The following is a 17539-nucleotide window of genomic DNA, read 5'->3' as shown; positions in this document are numbered from 1 at the left end:
GGAAAATCCCAAGGCTTTCTACACGTACATAAAAAGCAAGAGGGTAGCCAGGGAAAGGGTTGGCCCACTGAAGGATAGGCAAGGGAATCTATGTGTGGAGCCAGAGGAAATGGGCGAGGTACTAAATGAATACTTTGCATCAGTATTCACCAAAGAGAAGGAATTGGTGGATGTTGAGTCTGGAGAAGGGTGTGTAGATAGCCTGGGTCACATTGAGATCCAAAAAGACGAGGCGAAGGGCGCCTTGAAAAATATTAAAGTCGATAAGTCCCCAGGGCCTGATGGGACCTGCCCCAGAATACTGAAGGAGGCTAGAGAGGAAATTGCTGAGGCCTTGACGGAAATCTTTGGATCCTCACTGTCTTCAGTTGATGTCCCGGAGGACTGGAGAATAGCCAATGTTGTTCCTTTGTTTAAGAAGGGTAGCAAGGATAATCCAGGGAACTGCAGGCCGGTGAGCCTTACGTCAGTGGTAGGGAAATTACTGGAGAGAATTCTTCGAGACAGGATCTACTCCCATTTGGAAGCAAATGGACGTATTAGTGAGAGGCAACATGGTTTTGTGAATGGTAGGTCGTGTCTCACTAACTTGATAGAGTTTTTCGAAGAGGTCACAAAGATGATTGATGCAGGTAGGGCAGTGGATGTTGTCTATATGGACTTCAGTAAGGCCTTTTGACAAGGTCCCTCATGGTAGACTGGTACAAAAGGTGAAGTCACACGGGATCAGGGGTGAGCTGGCAAGATGGATACAGAACTGGCTAGGTCATAGAAGGCAGAGACTATCAATGAAAGGGTCCTATTCTAATTGAAGGGCTGTGACTAGTGGTGTTCCACAGGGATCAGTGCTGGGACCTTTGCTGTTCGTAGTATATATAAATGATTTGGAGGAAAATGTAACTGGTCTGATTAGTAAGTTTGCAGATGACACAAAGGTTGGTGGAATTGCGGATAGCGATGAGGACTGTCAGAGGATACAGCAGGATTTAGATCGGTTGGAGACTTAGGTAGAGAGATGGCAGATGGAGTTTAATCCGGACAAATGTGAGGTAATGCATTTTGGAAAGTCGAATGCAGATAGGGAATATACAGTGAATGTTAGAACACTCAAGAGTATTGAAAGTCAGAGAGATCTAGGTATACAGGTCCACAGGTCACTGAAAGGGGCAGCACAGGTGGAGAAGGTAGTCAAGAAGGCATACGGCATGCTTGCCTTCATTGGCCGGGGCATTGAGTATAAGAATTGGCAAGTCATGTTGCAGCTGTATAGAACCTTAGTTAGGCCACACTTGGAGTATAGTGTTCAATTCTGGTCACCACACTACCAGAAGGATGTGGAGGCTTTAGAGAGGGTGCAGAAGAGATTTACCAGGATGTTGCCTGGTATGGAGGGCATTAGCTATGAGGAGCGGTTGAATAAACTCGGTTTGTTCTCACTGGAACGACGGAGGTTGAGGGGCGGCCTGATAGAGGTCTACAAAATTATGAGGGGCATAGACAGAGTGGATAGTCAGAGGCTTTTCCCCAGGGTAGAGGGGTCAATTACTAGGGGGCATAGGTTTAAGGTGCGAGGGGCAAGGTTTAGAGGAGATGTGCGAGGCAAGTTTTTTTACACAGAGGGTAGTGGGTGCCTGGAACTCGCTGCCAGAGGAGGTGGTGGAAGCAGGGATGAAAGTGACATTTAAGGGACATCTTGACAAATACATGAATAGGATGGGAATAGAGGGATACAGACCCAGGAAGTGTAGAAGATTTTAGTTTAGACGGGCAGCATGTTTGGCACAGGCTTGGAGGGCCGAAGGGCCTGTTCCTGTGCTGTACTTTTCTTTGTTCTTTGTACTCCGTTCCGAAGTTCCTACCTACTTCAAGAAGATCACCATCATACTGGTGCCAAAGAAGAACCAGGTAACGTGTCTCAATGACTACCATCCGTGGCCTTGACATTTATCTTTATGAAGTGCTGCGAGAGGCTGGTCAAGAGACACATCAACTCGATTCTCCCAGAATGCCTTGATCCACTGCAATTCACATACCGCCACAACCGGTCCACAGCAAACGCTTTCTCCCTGACCCTATACCCATTTCTGGAGCATCTCGACAACAAAAGCTCCTACATCAGACTCCTATTCATTGACTACAGTTCTACCTTCAACACCATCATCTCAGCCAAGCTCATAAAAAAACTCCAAAACCTAGGACTTGGCTCCTCCCACTGCAACTGGATCCTCGACTTGCTGACTCACAGTGAGGATAAACAACAACACCTCCTCCATGATAGTTCTCAATAGTGGGGCCACACAGGGCTGCATGCTTAGCACGCCACTATACTCCCCATACACACATGACTGTGTGGCAACATTTGGCTCCAACTCCATCTACAAGTTTGCTGATGACACAAACTTAATGGGTCGGATCTCGAACAACGATGAGTCAGAGTACAGGAGGGAAATAGAGAACCCAGTGGCATGATATAACAACAACAATCTCACCCTCAATATCAGCAAAACTAAGGCACTGGTCATTGACTTCAGGAAGCAAAGTATCATACACACCACTGTCTGCATCAATGGTGCCGAGGTGGAGATGGTTAGCAGCTTCAAATTCCTAGGTGTGCAAATCACCAACAATCTGTCCTGGTCCACCCTTGTCGTGCTACAACCAAGAAAGCACAGCAACGCCTAGGCTTCCTCAAGAAACTAAGGAAATTCGGCATGCCCACATTGACTCTGACCAATTTTTACACATGCACCAGAGAAAGCATCCTATCGGGCTGCATCATAGCCTGGTATGGCAACTGCTCGGCCCAATACAGTAAGAAACTATAGAGAGTCATGAACACAGCACAGTCCATTTCATGAGCCCACCTTCCATCCATGGACTGTCCACACCTCCCGATGCCTTGAGAAAGCGGGCAGCATAATCAAAGACCCCTCCCACCTGGGTTACTCTCTCTTCCAACCTCTTCCATCGGGCAGGAAATACAAAAGTCTGAGAACACGCACTAACAGATTCAAAAACAACTTCTTCCCCGCTGGTACCAGACTCCTGAATGACCCTCTTATGGACTGAACTGATCTCTCTACGCATCTCTCTACTGAGTAGTACTACACTCTGTATGCTTCACCCGATGTCTATGTATTTATATTGTGTATCTACCATATGTACTACGTTTTCATGTATGGAACGATCTGTCTGGATCCTAGTTCCTGCCCCCACCCCCCTGCCCCGCCTTGCCAGCTGCTCCCTCGTCCCGGTGGGAGATGCACCCCCCCCCCCCCCCCTGCCATTTTCACACCTGGTGCTAGCTTTCCTGCTAGTGTGGTGGCCCCTTCTCCTGGGGACCTGACCTCTCCTACACCTGCTATGTTGGTTTCCCCTGTCTTCCCCAACCCGCACCCTCTCCTGCGCTCTGCTGCACTCGCCCTCTCCTTGCTGCGAACTAGTTCCCAGGTTCAGAACGAGGCAGTACAGTCCCGCGTAAATTGTCCTTTAGCTTCCTCTGTTTCCTGTGTCCACCTCATCGCTACCTTCTCTGTTACTTGTCTAGTCCGTTCTTGTGGACAAACTCGTCCGCATCTGCAGTGGCAGTAAAATTCCTGTTCTGGTATGTTACCCAGAGTCTAGCTGGGTACAGCATCCCAAACCTGATGTTGCTCTTGTACAGGGCCGACTTCGCCCTGTTAAATATTGTCCGGTGCTTTGCTAGGTCGGCCTCAGTATCCTGGTGTCCCTCCCAGCTGTACGCCTTCAATTGCCTGGCCCTTCGATTACCTGGACCAACGTAAGATTTTTTTCCCTGTGCTCGGTTCCTTATGGCAGGTCCCCTATCCTATTGTTCTGGCATCTCGACCGATTCTCCTGGTCCTCCACCTTCCCCTTCAACCTCTTTATTCCAGCCTCCATGGCGGTTATTCAGTCGCTCTGGTCCGTCGAGGTTTTCTCCAGTTCTTTAATCGTATTCCCTAGTCTCTATCCCATTTTGTCCAGGGCCATCTGCATGATGACCACCCTTCTGTCACTGTGACTTCGACCACCAGCTTGATTTAGTTTTTTATCTCTTCTTCCATCTCTTTCAGTTTCCTCGTGAGGAATGTCTTTATCCGTCCTCCGGCATGGGCAACTTGTTTTAGGGCTCGCTGCTCTCCTTCTCTCTGCATTGCCGGGTCCCTTGCCTCGTGGGTCTGTTGACTGCTCGCTCGCCGCTCCGGTTCTTCACCACCGTTTCTGGTTCCTCTACGGCCCCTGGAGCTGCTGCTTCCTGGCATTTCTGTTGATCCTTGTGTTTTTGAGGGCGAGGGGATGTTTTAGTCCAGTTTTTGTGGGCTAATTACGACTAAAAATGCATATTTTCTTGTCCTACGGAAGAGAGACACCTGGACCGGGATTCTCCCCTACTTGGCGGGGCGGGGGGTCCCGGCGGGATGGAGTGGCGGGAACCTTTGGATTTCTCCGCACCTTTAGGGGCCAAGCCATCACCTTGAGGGGCTAGGCCCATGCCGGAGTGGTTGGCGTGCCGCCGGCCGGCGGGAAAGGCCTTTGGCGCCACAGCAGCCGGGGCAGAAGGGACTTCGCCGGCCGGCGGAAGTCCGCGCATGCGCGGGAGCGTCAGCGGATGCTGACGTCATCCCCGCGCATGCGCGGGGGGGGTCACTTCCGCATCAGCCATCGCGGAGGCTATGGCGGAGGCGGAAGGAAAAGAGTGCCCCCACGGCACAGGCATGCCCGCGGATCGGTGGGCCCCGATCGCGGGCCAGGCCACCGTGGGGGCACCCCCCGGGGCTAGATCGCCCCGCGCCGCCCCCAGGATCCCAGAGCCTGCCCGCGCCGCCTGTCCCGCCGGTAAGGTTGGTGGTTTGATTCACGCCGGTGGGACTGGCATGACAGCAGTGGGACTTCGGCCCATCGCGGGCCGGAGAATCGCCGGGTGGGGGGGGGGGGGGCCCGCCGACCGGCGCGATTCCCACCCCTGACAAATTTTCGGTGCCGGAGAATTCGGTGGCCGGCGGGGGCGGGATTCACGCCGCCCCCCTGGCGATTCTCCGGCATTCAGAGAATCCCGCCCCTAATGTGCGACTGCTCAGCACATCCCCGTCACCGGAATATTCCGACAGAAAATATCCTCGGGCTGATGATTTTTAATGTTATAAAGTCAAATGATTGTTTTTTTCAAAATCATTTTGGTCTCCTAGGTGTCTTAATATATCTTTTGAATTGTAATTTCAGTCATTTGGAAAATAAACAGGTACAATTGCGTAACAACCAATAATTTCTCTTTCTAGTCTCCACATGTTAATACTGATATGGCCATGACAAAAAATACTTCATTGTTAGCAATTCTGCTACTAAGCAGTTTAGGAAAATAAAACTTGAAAATCTTGTAAACCGAGTCAGACAGTGTGATTGCAGCATCAAAGACAATGGGCGCAATTCGCTCAAAAATGACAAGTGTCATTTTGGGCACATTTGGCTGGAATCGGGGCGGAATGCCACCGGTAGATCCCGGATGCCTCTCCCGGGATTTCTGATTGTCGTCACGCCTCGCGAGATCTCATTCGATCTTGTGATCTGGATCCCGCCCACAATGGGCGGGACCAGACTCGCACAATTAAAAGAGGTTAAAAGCTCACTTAGCTATGCTGCCGCTGGGGCAAACGACCACCCTGCATCTTTTGACCTCATCGAGGAGACCTTAGACGGCTTCCGTTCAACTCTGGTCCCCACAAATTTGGCGTGAGCGTGGGGTGGCAACTGGGAGAGAAGGTCTCCCAGGTGATTGGAGGCCCATGGTCAACCACCAGGGCACCTTGGCATTGCCAACCTGGCAGTGTCACCCGGGTTTCACCTTGACAGTGCCAGGGTGTCCAGGTGGCACTGCCAGAGTGTTCAGCTGACTGTCAGGCTGGTAGTGCCAAGTTGCCAAGCTACCATTCTGCCCATACAAAGGAATGGGCCCGAGGGTGCCCTGTCGGTATATGGTGTGTGTGGGGGCTCGACGATCCCCCAGCAGGTGAGTTGGCTCCGGGGATTATGTCAGGGGGGTGGAAAAATCGGGGTGCCATTTCCCTTCCCGCAGGAAGGAGCTCTGCTTGTCAGAGCTCCTCAGTGCAGGATATGCGGCTAAGTGCAGTCTCAGCAAGGCTAACCCAATTGAGTGCTGCAAAAAACAAAGAGTGCCGTTAGATAGCGGGGTTGATCCTGGCACTTGATTTCCACGCAGAAAGAACTCTTTTTATTCAGCTAAATCGCACCCGTAGTAATTTTTTGAGGGCTTGGGAGTTGCTCACTGGTCAAGCCCACACTCAGACTTTTTTTCTGCAATGTGGAGCTAAACATGCCAGCCAGACCGGCTCCTCGGAAATCGGGCACAACTTTGAAAGGGTGCTTCGATCTCAAAGTGAGCTTGAGGCTTCCCCACACCCCACACCCATGTGACCCCACGCAGACATGGGCAACCCCCAGCCCTCGACCCCCAAGGGCCAACCTCCACCACATCACTACAAGCCCGCATGAGCCCTCCTCAACACCCAGGCATGAGGGTGCCTCTGCCCCTCACCCATCCATCCTTGTGGGCATCGAGGAATGGCCCTCCCACCCATAAATGAGTACATCCCGTGAGGGCCCCAAACCTTCAGGACCCCCCTTTAGCTCCCCCCCTACATCTCATTTTAGGCACCCCCCCATCACATCCCCAACCTTCATAATGCCCCCTCACCTTCCCACATTTCATGCCCACGGCACAGACATTGCCCCCATCAGTCCCCTCCCATTTGCAGTGCCAAACTGGCACTGCTAGCCTGACACCCAGGCTGGCACTGCCAAGGGTCCAGAGAGTCATGAACATAGCCCAGTCCATCACACGAAACCCCCTCCCATCCATTGACTCTGTCTACACCTCCCACTGCCTTGGGAAAGTGGGCAGCATAATCAAAGAGCCCTCCCACCAGGTTATTCTCTCTTCCAACCTCGTCCATCGGGCAAGAGACACAAAAGTCTGAAAGCACGTACTAACAGGTTCAAAAACAGTTCCTTCCCCGCTGTTTCCAGACTCCTAAACGACCCTCTTATGGACTGAACTGATCTCTTCACACATCTTCTCTACTGAGTAGTACTACACGCTGTATGCTTCACCCGATGCCTGCGTCTATGTATTTACATTGTGTATTTATGTATGTCCTATATTTTTTCATGTATGGACCAACTGTCTAGACTGTACTCAGAACAATATTTTTCACTGTACCTTTGTACACTTGACAATAAATCAAATCAAATTACGCTCACTGATTTTCCCACCACGTTGCACCCAGCGCCAGTGGGGAACGCGCACCTGATATATCACAATTATCTAAATTTATTATTGAAACTCTATTTCCCTTGTCTAACTTATGCTTGTTTAGCCTTCTCTTAAATGCTTCTGTACTATTCACTTCAACTTACTTCCTGTGATAGCGAGTTCCACATTCACACCACTCTTTGGGTAAAACAAAGTTTCTTCTGAATTCCCTGTTGGATTTCTTGGTGACTATCTTGCATGGTTGTGAAAATGCTCTTTCCCATGAGAGGAAACATTCTCTCTGTATCTATCCACTCCATCAAAACCTCTTTCAATTCATTCCTGATCTGTATAGCCATGAATTTCTGGTAGTATCTTTGTAAATCTTCTGTGAACCTTCTTCAACGCCTTTGTATCTTTTCTCTTGCAAAGGGTTGGTGCAGTCTCGGTGGGCTGAATTCAATGATTCTAACTAGTGAAATCGAGAACCAATGGTGGATGGAGAAAACTAAGGAGCTGCACCTCCCCGCCGACAAGCATGACACCTGGGGCTTCTTCAGTGCCACCAAGGCAATATCTGAACCCAAACCCTTCGGCTTCAAACCTGTGAGGACTAAGAATGGAACCCTTTTGAGAAACAGAGAAAACATCAGCCTTCAGTGGAGAGAACACTTCAAAGAATTCCTAACTGTGATGCAATCATAGATGAGGACATGTTCGAGAAGACCCCCCAATTACCCATCATGGGCATTCCACTAAGCGTGGATGAAATTGAAGCTGTTATTAAACACATGAAGAATGGAAAAGCCGCAGGAGTGAATCCGATTCCAGTGCAGAATTTCAAACTTGGAGGAGAAGAGATCACCCATCATCTCCATCAGTGTTCCTGAAAATCTGGGACAGAGAAGAAATCCCTGCCAGCCTCAGGGATGCCATCAGGAAACTACGGAGGAATCTCCCTACACTCCATCGCTGGGAAGATCTTCGCCTGAAACCTCACAAACCGCCTTTTCCCAGTCTCTTAAGAAACCCTTCTGGAAAGTCAGTGCGGCTTCCGACCAAACCATGGAACAATGGACATGATTTTCACTGCTCAACACCATCAAGAGAAATGCCTGGAACAACATCAACCACTCTACATGGCCTTCATCGATCTGACCAAAGCTTTTGACTCAGTCAATTGGGAAGTGCTATGGAAGTTCCTGTCAAAGGCCGGCTGCCGATGTCTAAAACTTGGGTGGGGGAGGGGAGGGTCTCGGAAATATATTAGGAACTGATATAGTGAGAAGGGGTCCCAATCGGGGAGGTGAAGAGTAAGTGGGAGGAAGAGTTGGGAGGGGAGTTGGAAGTCGGGCCATGATAGAAGGCCCTGAGGACAGTCAATGCATCCTCATCATATGCCAGGCTCAGCCTGATCCACTTCAAGGTGGTCCACAGGGTTCATATCACAGTGTCCTAGATGAGTAGGTTTTTTGAGGAGGTGGAGGACAGATGTGGACGGTGCGGGGGAAGTCCTGCAAATCATGTACATATGTTTTGGGCGTGTCCGTAGCTGAGGGGATTTTGGCAGGGATTCTCAGAGGTCCTGGAAGAGAGGGTGACTCCGAGTCCAGAGGTGGCAATATTTGGAGTGTCGGAAGATCCGGGAACCCCAGGGGGGAAGAGATGCCACGTTTTGGCCTTTGCCTCCCTGGTGGCCCGGAGCCGGATTTTCCTGGAAGGGAGGGACTCGCAGCCTCCAAAGTTGGGGAGTGTGGGTCAGTGACATGGCAGCGTTTCTCAGGCTAGAGCAGATTAAGTTTGTCTTAAGGTGTTCAATACAGGGGTTCGCTCGGAAGTAGCAGCCGTTCATCGACTTCTTTAAGGAAAACTGACCGTCAGCAGGAAGGGGGGGGGGGAGGGGGGGAGAGGCATGGAAGTGAAGAATAAGGGCAGGGAATCTAATATATGGGTTAGGAGTTAGAGCAGAGGGAAGTTGGGTATGCCATTGTGGGGTTTTTGCATGTGTTGGACCGCTCTGTTCTTCAGAACGTTAAAATGTTAAGATTATAAATGCCTCAATAAAATATTTTCTTTAAAAAAAGGCCGGCTTCCCAGAGAAATTCATCAACATCCTCTGACTCCTCCATGACAAGATGTCAGCAACAGACCTCACTGTTGGAAATAAGACAGAAAACTTTTGAGGTCAAGGCTGGAGTCAACCAGAGATATGTCATTGCCCCCCACCCCTTTTTCCACCTTCATCACCACCATCCTTCACCTTGTCAAGCACAAACTTCCCAGTGGAGTGTACAGGATGGACGGAAAACCTTTCAATCTAAACCGGTTGAAATCCAAGAAGGAAATTACACTGATATCACTCATGGAACTTCAGTATGCGGGTGACATCGCCATCTCCACTCTCTCAGAAAAGAATCGGCAAGCTATGCTTGACACCTTCGCGGAAGCATACCAAAGAATTGGTCTCAGCCCCAACCTCAAGAAGACTCGAGTCCTTTACTAATCCGCCTCAGGGCAAGACCTGGTCTCACCATCAAGATCAAAGGATAAACTCTCCCAAACCTGGAAAATGTTCCCTACCTGAGGAGCCACCTGTCATCTAAGGCTGCCATCGATGTGGAGATCCAAAATCGTACCCTATCTGCAAGCACCGCATTCAGACGCCCAAGGATGAGAGTCTTTGACCACTGCGACATTCATGCTGACACCAAGGTCTTAGTGTAAAAGGCAGTTGCCCTCCCAACTCTTCCATATGGCTCAGAAACTTACAGTCACCACCTCAAGGCCCTGGAGAGGTACCATCAACACTGTCTGAGATGGATTCTCTGCCTCAGCTGGGAGGAAAGGCGTACTAACATCAGCATATTTCAAGGAGTCAAGAACACTAGCACCGAAGCCATGATGATCCAAAACCAACTACTCTGGGCCAGTCATGTGCTTAGGATACCAGAGTCCCAACTGCAAATCTTTTTCGCCCAGCTCAAGGAAAGCTCCCGGACAAAATGAGAACAAAGGATGCGCCTCTAAGAAACCCTGAAGGCCTATCTCAGGAAATGCAACATAGACGTCAACATCTGGGAGACCCTTGCTCAGAACTACTTGGAGGAACCTCCCGATTGATGGGACACAATTCTTCGGGAACACCTGATGGCAAGACGAGGTCCGGAAAAGGAGCCTGAGACAGGAATACCAGTGATCTCAAGTCCAAGGACCAATCCCACCTCCCAAAAACACCTGCCAAGTGTGGGGCTGAAGATGCGGCTCTAGGATCGGGCTCAACAGCTACTCAAAGACCCACAGAACCCATGACTACTGACATGGAGTTTCTTTTTTTTAATAAATATTTTATTGAAAATTTTTGGTCAACCAACACAGTACATTGTGCATCCTTTACACAATATTATAACAACACAAATAACAATGACCTATTTTATAAACAAAAAATGAATAAATAATAAATAACAAAAATGAAAACTAACCCTAATTGGCAACTGCCTTATCACAAGTAACACTCTCCAAAAATATAATTTAACAGTCCAATATATAATTATCTGTCGCAACGACCTATACATATTATACAGCATATATTAACAACCCTGAGAGTCCTTCTGGTTCCTCCCCCCCCCCCCCCCCCCCCCCCCCCCCGATCCTGGGCTGCTGCTGCTGCCTTCTTTTTTCCGTTCCATCTATCTTTCTGCGAGGTATTCGATGAACGGTTGCCACTGCCTGGTGAACCCTTGAGGCAACCCCCTTAGAACGAACTTAATCCGCTCTAGCTTTATAAACCCTGCCATGTCATTTATCCAGGTCTCCACCCCCGGGGGCTTGGCTTCTTTCCACATTAACAATATCCTGCGCCGGGCTACTAGGGACGCAAAGGCCAAAACATCGGCCTCTCTCGCCTCCTGCACTCCCGGCTCTTGTGCAACCCCAAATATAGCCAACCCCCAGCTTGGTTCGACCCGGACCCCCACTACTTTTGAAAGCACCTTTGTCACCCCCATCCAAAACCCCTGTAGTGCCGGGCATGACCAAAACATATGGGTATGATTCGCTGGGCTTCTCGAGCACCTCGCACACCTATCCTCCACCCCAAAAAATTTACTGAGCCGTGCTCCAGTCATATGCGCCCTGTGTAATACCTTAAACTGAATCAGGCTTAGCCTGGCACACGAGGACGACGAGTTTACCCTGCTTAGGGCATCTGCCCACAGCCCCTCCTCGATCTCCTCCCCCAGCTCTTCTTCCCATTTCCCTTTTAGTTCATCTACCATAGTCTCCCTTTCGTCCCTCATTTTCCTATATATATCTGACACCTTACCATCCCCCACCCATGTCTTTGAGATCACTCTGTCCTGCACCTCTTGTGTCGGGAGCTGCGGGAATTCCCTCACCTGTTGCCTCGCAAAAGCCCTCAGTTGCATATACCTGAATGCATTCCCTTGGGGCAACCCATATTTCTCGGTCAGCGCTCCCAGACTCGCGAACTTCCCATCCACAAACAGATCTTTCAGTTGCGTTATTCCTGCTCTTTGCTGCATTCCATATCCCCCATCCATTCCCCCCGGGGCAAACCTATGGTTGTTTCTTATCGGGGACCCCCCCCCCCCAAGGCTCCAGTCTTTCCCCTATGCCGTCTCCACTGTCCCCAAATCTTCAGTGTAGCCACCACCACCGGGCTTGTGGTGTAGTTCCTCGGTGAGAACGGCAATGGGGCTGTCACCATAGCCTGTAGGCTAGTCCCCATACAGGACGCCCTCTCTAATCTCTTCCACGCCGCTCCCTCCTCCTCTCCCATCCACTTACTCACCATTGAAATATTAGCGGCCCAATAATACTCACTTAGGCTCGGTAGTGCCAGCCCCTCCCTATCCCTGCTACGCTGTAAGAATCCCTTCCTCACTCTCGGGGTCTTCCCGGCCCACACAAAACCCATGATGCTCTTTTCAATCCTTTTAAAAAAAGCCTTCGTGATCACCACCGGGAGGCACTGAAACACAAAGAGGAATCTCGGGAGGACCACCATCTTAACCGCCTGCACCCTCCCTGCCAGTGACAGGGATACCATATCCCATCTCTTGAAATCCTCCTCCTGTTCCACAAACCGCGTTAAATTTAACCTATGCAATGTGCCCCAATTCTTGTCTATCTGGATCCCTAGGTAACGAAAGTCCCTTGTTACCTTCCTCAACGGTAGGTCCTCTATTTCTTTACTCTGCTCCCCTGGATGCACCACAAACAACTCACTTTTCCCCATGTTCAATTTATACCCTGAAAAATCCCCAAACTCCCCAAGTATCTGCATTATTTCTGGCATCCCCTCCGCCGGGTCTGCCACGTATAGTAGCAAATCGTCCGCATACAAAGATACCCGGTGTTCTTCTCCTCCTCTAAGTACTCCCCTCCACTTCTTGGAACCCCTCAACACTATCGCCAGGGGCTCAATCGCCAGTGCAAACAATAATGGGGACAGAGGGCATCCCTGCCTTGTCCCTCTATGGAGCCGAAAATATGCAGATCCCCGTCCATTCGTGACCACGCTCACCACTGGGGCCCTATACAACAGCTGCACCCATCTAACATACCCCTCTCCAAAACCAAATCTCCTCAACACCTCCCACAAATAATCCCACTCCACTCTATCAAATGCTTTCTCGGCATCCATCGCCACTACTATCTCAGTTTCCCCCTCTGGTGGGGCCATCATCATTACCCCTAACAGCCTCCGTATATTCGTGTTCAGCTGTCTCCCCTTCACAAACCCAGTTTGGTCCTCGTGGACCACCCCCGGGACACATTCCTCTATTCTCATTGCCATTACCTTGGCCAGGATCTTGGCATCTACATTTAGGAGGGAAATAGGTCTATAGGACCCGCATTGTAGCGGGTCCTTTTCCTTCTTTAAGAGAAGCGATATCGTTGCTTCAGACATAGTCGGGGGCAGTTGTCCCCTTTCCTTTGCCTCATTAAAGGTCCTCGTCAATACCGGGGCGAGAAAGTCCACATATTTTCTATAGAATTCGACTGGGAATCCATCCGGTCCCGGGGCCTTTCCCGCCTGCATGCTCCTAATTCCTTTCACCACTTCTTCTACCTCGATCTGTGCTCCCAGTCCCACCCTTTCCTGCTCTTCCACCTTGGGAAATTCCAGCCGATCCAAGAAGCCCATCATTCTCTCCCTCCCATCCGGGGGTTGAGCTTCATATAATTTTTTATAAAATGTCTTGAACACTCCATTCACTCTCTCCGCTCCCCGCTCCATCTCTCCTTCCTCATCCCTCACTCCCCCTATTTCCCTCGCTGCTCCCCTTTTCCTCAATTGGTGTGCCAGCAACCTGCTCGCCTTCTCCCCATATTCGTACTGTACACCCTGTGCCTTCCTCCATTGTGCCTCTGCAGTGCCCGTAGTCAGCAAGTCAAATTCTACATGTAGCCTTTGCCTTTCCCTGTACAGTCCCTCCTCCGGTGCTTCCGCATATTGTCTGTCCACCCTCAAAAGTTCTTGCAGCAACCGCTCCCGTTCCTTACTCTCCTGCTTCCCTTTATGTGCCCTTATTGATATCAGCTCCCCTCTAACCACCGCCTTCAGCGCCTCCCAGACCACTCCCACCTGGACCTCCCCATTATCATTGAGTTCCAAGTACTTTTCAATGCACCCCCTCACCCTTAGACACACCCCCTCATCTGCCATTAGTCCCATGTCCATTCTCCAGGGTGGGCGCCCTCCTGTTTCCTCCCCTATCTCCAAGTCTACCCAGTGTGGAGCGTGATCCGAAATGGCTATAGCCGTATACTCCGTTCCCCTCACCTTCGGGATCAACGCCCTTCCCAGCACAAAAAAGTCTATTCGCGAGTAGACTTTATGGACATAGGAGAAAAACGAGAACTCCTTACTCCTAGGTCTGCTAAATCTCCACGGGTCTACACCTCCCATCTGCTCCATAAAATCTTTAAGTACCTTGGCTGCTGCCGGCCTCCTTCCAGTCCTGGACTTCGACCTATCCAGCCCTGGTTCCAACACCGTATTAAAATCTCCCCCCATTATCAGCTTTCCCATCTCTAGGTCCGGAATGCGTCCTAGCATCCGCCTCATAAAATTGGCATCATCCCAGTTCGGGGCATATACGTTTACCAAAACCACCGTCTCCCCCTGTAGTTTGCCACTCACCATCACGTATCTGCCCCCGTTATCCGCCACTATAGTCTTTGCCTCGAACATTACCCGCTTCCCCACTAATATAGCCACCCCCCTGTTTTTCGCATCTAGCCCCGAATGGAACACCTGCCCCACCCATCCTTTGCGTAGCCTAACCTGGTCTATCAGTTTCAGGTGCGTTTCCTGTAACATAACCACATCTGCCTTAAGTTTCTTAAGGTGTGCGAGTACCCGTGCCCTCTTTATCGGCCCGTTCAGCCCTCTCACGTTCCACGTGATCAGCCAGGTTGGGGGGCTTCCTACCCCCCCCCCCCCCCCCCCCCCTTGTCGATTAGCCATCCCCTTTTTCCAGCTCCTCACCCGGTTCCCACGCAGCTGTATCTCCCCCAGGCGGTGCCCCCCCGCCCATCCCCTCCCATACCAGCTCCCCCCTCTCCCCAGCAGCAGCAACCCAGTAATTCCCCCCTCCCCCCCCCCCCGCTAGATCCCCCGCTAGCGTAATTACTCCCCCCATGTTGCTCCCAGAAGTCAGCAAACTCTGGCCGACCTCGGCTTCCCCTCGTGACCTCGGCTCGCACCGTGCGATGCCCCCTCCTTCCTGCTTCTCTATTCCCGCCATGATTATCATAGCGCGGGAACCAAGCCCGCGCTTCTCCCTTGGCCCCGCCCCCAATGGCCAACGCCCCATCTCCTCCACCTCCCCTCCTCCCCCCATCACCACCTGTGGAAGAGAGAAAAGTTACCACATCGCAGGATTAGTACATAAAACTCCTCTTTCCCCCCTTTTTAACCCCCGTCTTCGCCCCCCACATTCGCCCCACCACTTTGTTCAAATGTTCTTTTTAATAACCCGCTCATTCCAGTTTTTCTTCCACAATAAAAGTCCACGCTTCATCCGCCGTCTCAAAGTAGTGGTGCCTCCCTCGATATGTGACCCACAGTCTTGCCGGTTGCAGCATTCCAAATTTTATCTTCTTTTTATGAAGCACTGCCTTGGCCCGAATAAAGCTCGCCCTCCTTCTCGCCACCTCCGCATTCCAGTCTTGATAAACGCGGATCACCGCGTTCTCCCATTTACTGCTCCGAGTTTTCTTTGCCCATCTAAGGACCATTTCTCTATCCTTAAAACGGAGGAATCTCACCACTATGGCTCTGGGAATTTCTCCTGCTCTCGGTCCTCGCGCCATCACTCGGTATGCTCCCTCCACCTCCAACGGACCCGCCGGGGCCTCCGCTCCCATTAACGAGTGCAGCATCGTGCTCACATATGCCCCGACGTCCGCTCCCTCCGCACCTACAGGAAGACCAAGAATCCTCAGGTTGTTCCTCCTTGCGTTGTTCTCCAGTGCCTCCAACCTTTCCACACATTCTTTCTGATGTGCCTCATGCGTCTCCGTCTTCACCACCAGGCCCTGTATGTCGTCCTCATTCTCGGCTGCCTTTGCCTTCACGACCCGAAGATCCTGCTCCTGGGTCTTTTGTTCCTCCTTTAGCCCTTTGATCGCCTGTAGTATCGGGGCCAACAGCTCTTTCTTCATTTCCTTTTTGAGCTCTTCCACACAGCATTTCAAGAACTCTTGTTGTTCAGGGCCCCATGTTAAACTGCCACCTTCCGACGCCATCTTGGTTTTTGCTTGCCTTCCTTGCCGCTGTTCTAAAGGATCCACTGCAATCCGGCCACTTTCTCCTCCTTTTTCCATCCGTATCCAGGGGGGATTCCCTTCTGGTTTACCGCACAGTGTTTTTAGCCGTCAAAATTGCCGTTGGGGCTCCTATCAAGAGCCCAAAAGTCCGTTTCACCGGGAGCTGCCGAAACGTGCGACTCAGCTGGTCATCACCGCACCCGGAAGTCGACATGGAGTTTCGTAGGTGGACAATCATACCCGTTAGTGAGTGGTCGCTGAAAAATATGTGGAGCAACTTGTAGTCATTAGTGTATTTGTTCTCCAAGATCCCTTTGTTCCACTACGCACCAACTAGACTTGCATCTTCCAAGTAATAAGTGTTCTGCCTATTCTTCCAACCAAAATGTACTACATCACATTAAGAATGGAGATGACGATGTCATCACAATGTACTACATCAGTGTAATTTCCTCCTTGGATTTCAACCACTCTACATGAAAAGTGGGAGCAGACCATATTTTCCTGAATTTGCTTATGTATTCATTTTGTTCTTCTTAACCACCTGCTTTTTCTAATTTATAAATTACTTCATTTACTGCAATTGTGTTGTCCACTGCTAATTAATTTCCACTAGACTTATCTAAACTTAAGCTTTTTCAGACCATTATTGATCAATCATAATCTTATTAAACCATCTGATAATTTCTTACCTGCATCCCTCCCCCCATCCTGTTTCTTTCACTTTGTATACTTCTTAGTCTGTTGCCGATTTGGCTGTGACCGTGCTGTATAACTGTTGTTGTTACAAAGCACTGCAGCATTGTCGTTTGATTCATATGAATGGCAGTGACAAATTTTGCATCCTGGAATTAGTGGACAAAATACATCAATGTGAGGTCAGTTTGTCCTCCGTTCCTATGGACACTTCTCTCAATCATTCTTACGGTTTACTTTGACAAAGCTTACATTTGTGTAAGTCCTTACTTCTTTTTTACTAAATATGAATTAAAATGAGCTCTGCAACTTCTGGAGAATCCAACCAGGATACTTATTCATAAAAACAAAAACTAGTTGGAAGTGACCAAACTTATTGAAGAAAAGCAGTAGTTACCAGCAATTTCAGTTGAATAACTCTGGTAATGTCACACCCATTCACAAAGCATCCTGGTTAGGTATTAAATGAAAGAAGCTGTCAATTTACCTACAGAATACCAGAATTTAATATAACTGATCAAAGGAACTCATATGACAATAAATCAAGAGTTTTACATCAGCAGATGAAATCAGTGAGCTTGATAAGTGTTTTTGAATTCTCATCCCCACCTAAACTTCCACATTGACTAACGCAAAAAAAATGAACTGAAATGTTAAAGTAGCTTTCTTCAGTGGAATAGCAGTGTTTCCTGATTCACTTTATAGAATAAATCAATTCTGTGGCAGACTTTTTGAATAGAAATCGGCTTTTTCTTTTGAAAGGAAGCAGGAACC

At 49.8% G+C, this 17539-nt stretch overlaps 1 protein-coding gene across 3 annotated transcripts in view; it reads right to left on the bottom strand.

The window, feature by feature from the left end:
• Positions 1-17539, bottom strand: part of LOC140385559 (nucleolar protein 4-like) — a 635493-nt gene that overhangs the window by 95686 nt on the left and 522268 nt on the right. Inside the window, exon 10 of one of the 3 annotated variants that reach the window (XM_072467835.1) lies at positions 16762-16914. The exons of the other annotated variants lie outside the window; for them this stretch is intronic. Within the exon in view, the coding sequence (XP_072323936.1) occupies positions 16762-16914 (153 nt within the window). The remainder of the gene's footprint in view (positions 1-16761; positions 16915-17539) is intronic. 3 annotated transcript variants of the gene reach the window in all.

This window comes from Scyliorhinus torazame, chromosome 11 (genome assembly GCF_047496885.1).
Source record: "Scyliorhinus torazame isolate Kashiwa2021f chromosome 11, sScyTor2.1, whole genome shotgun sequence".
Lineage (NCBI taxonomy): Eukaryota > Metazoa > Chordata > Chondrichthyes > Carcharhiniformes > Scyliorhinidae > Scyliorhinus > Scyliorhinus torazame.
Note: the sequence above shows the minus strand (reverse complement) of the source record. Positions and strands in the feature narration are given on the sequence as shown.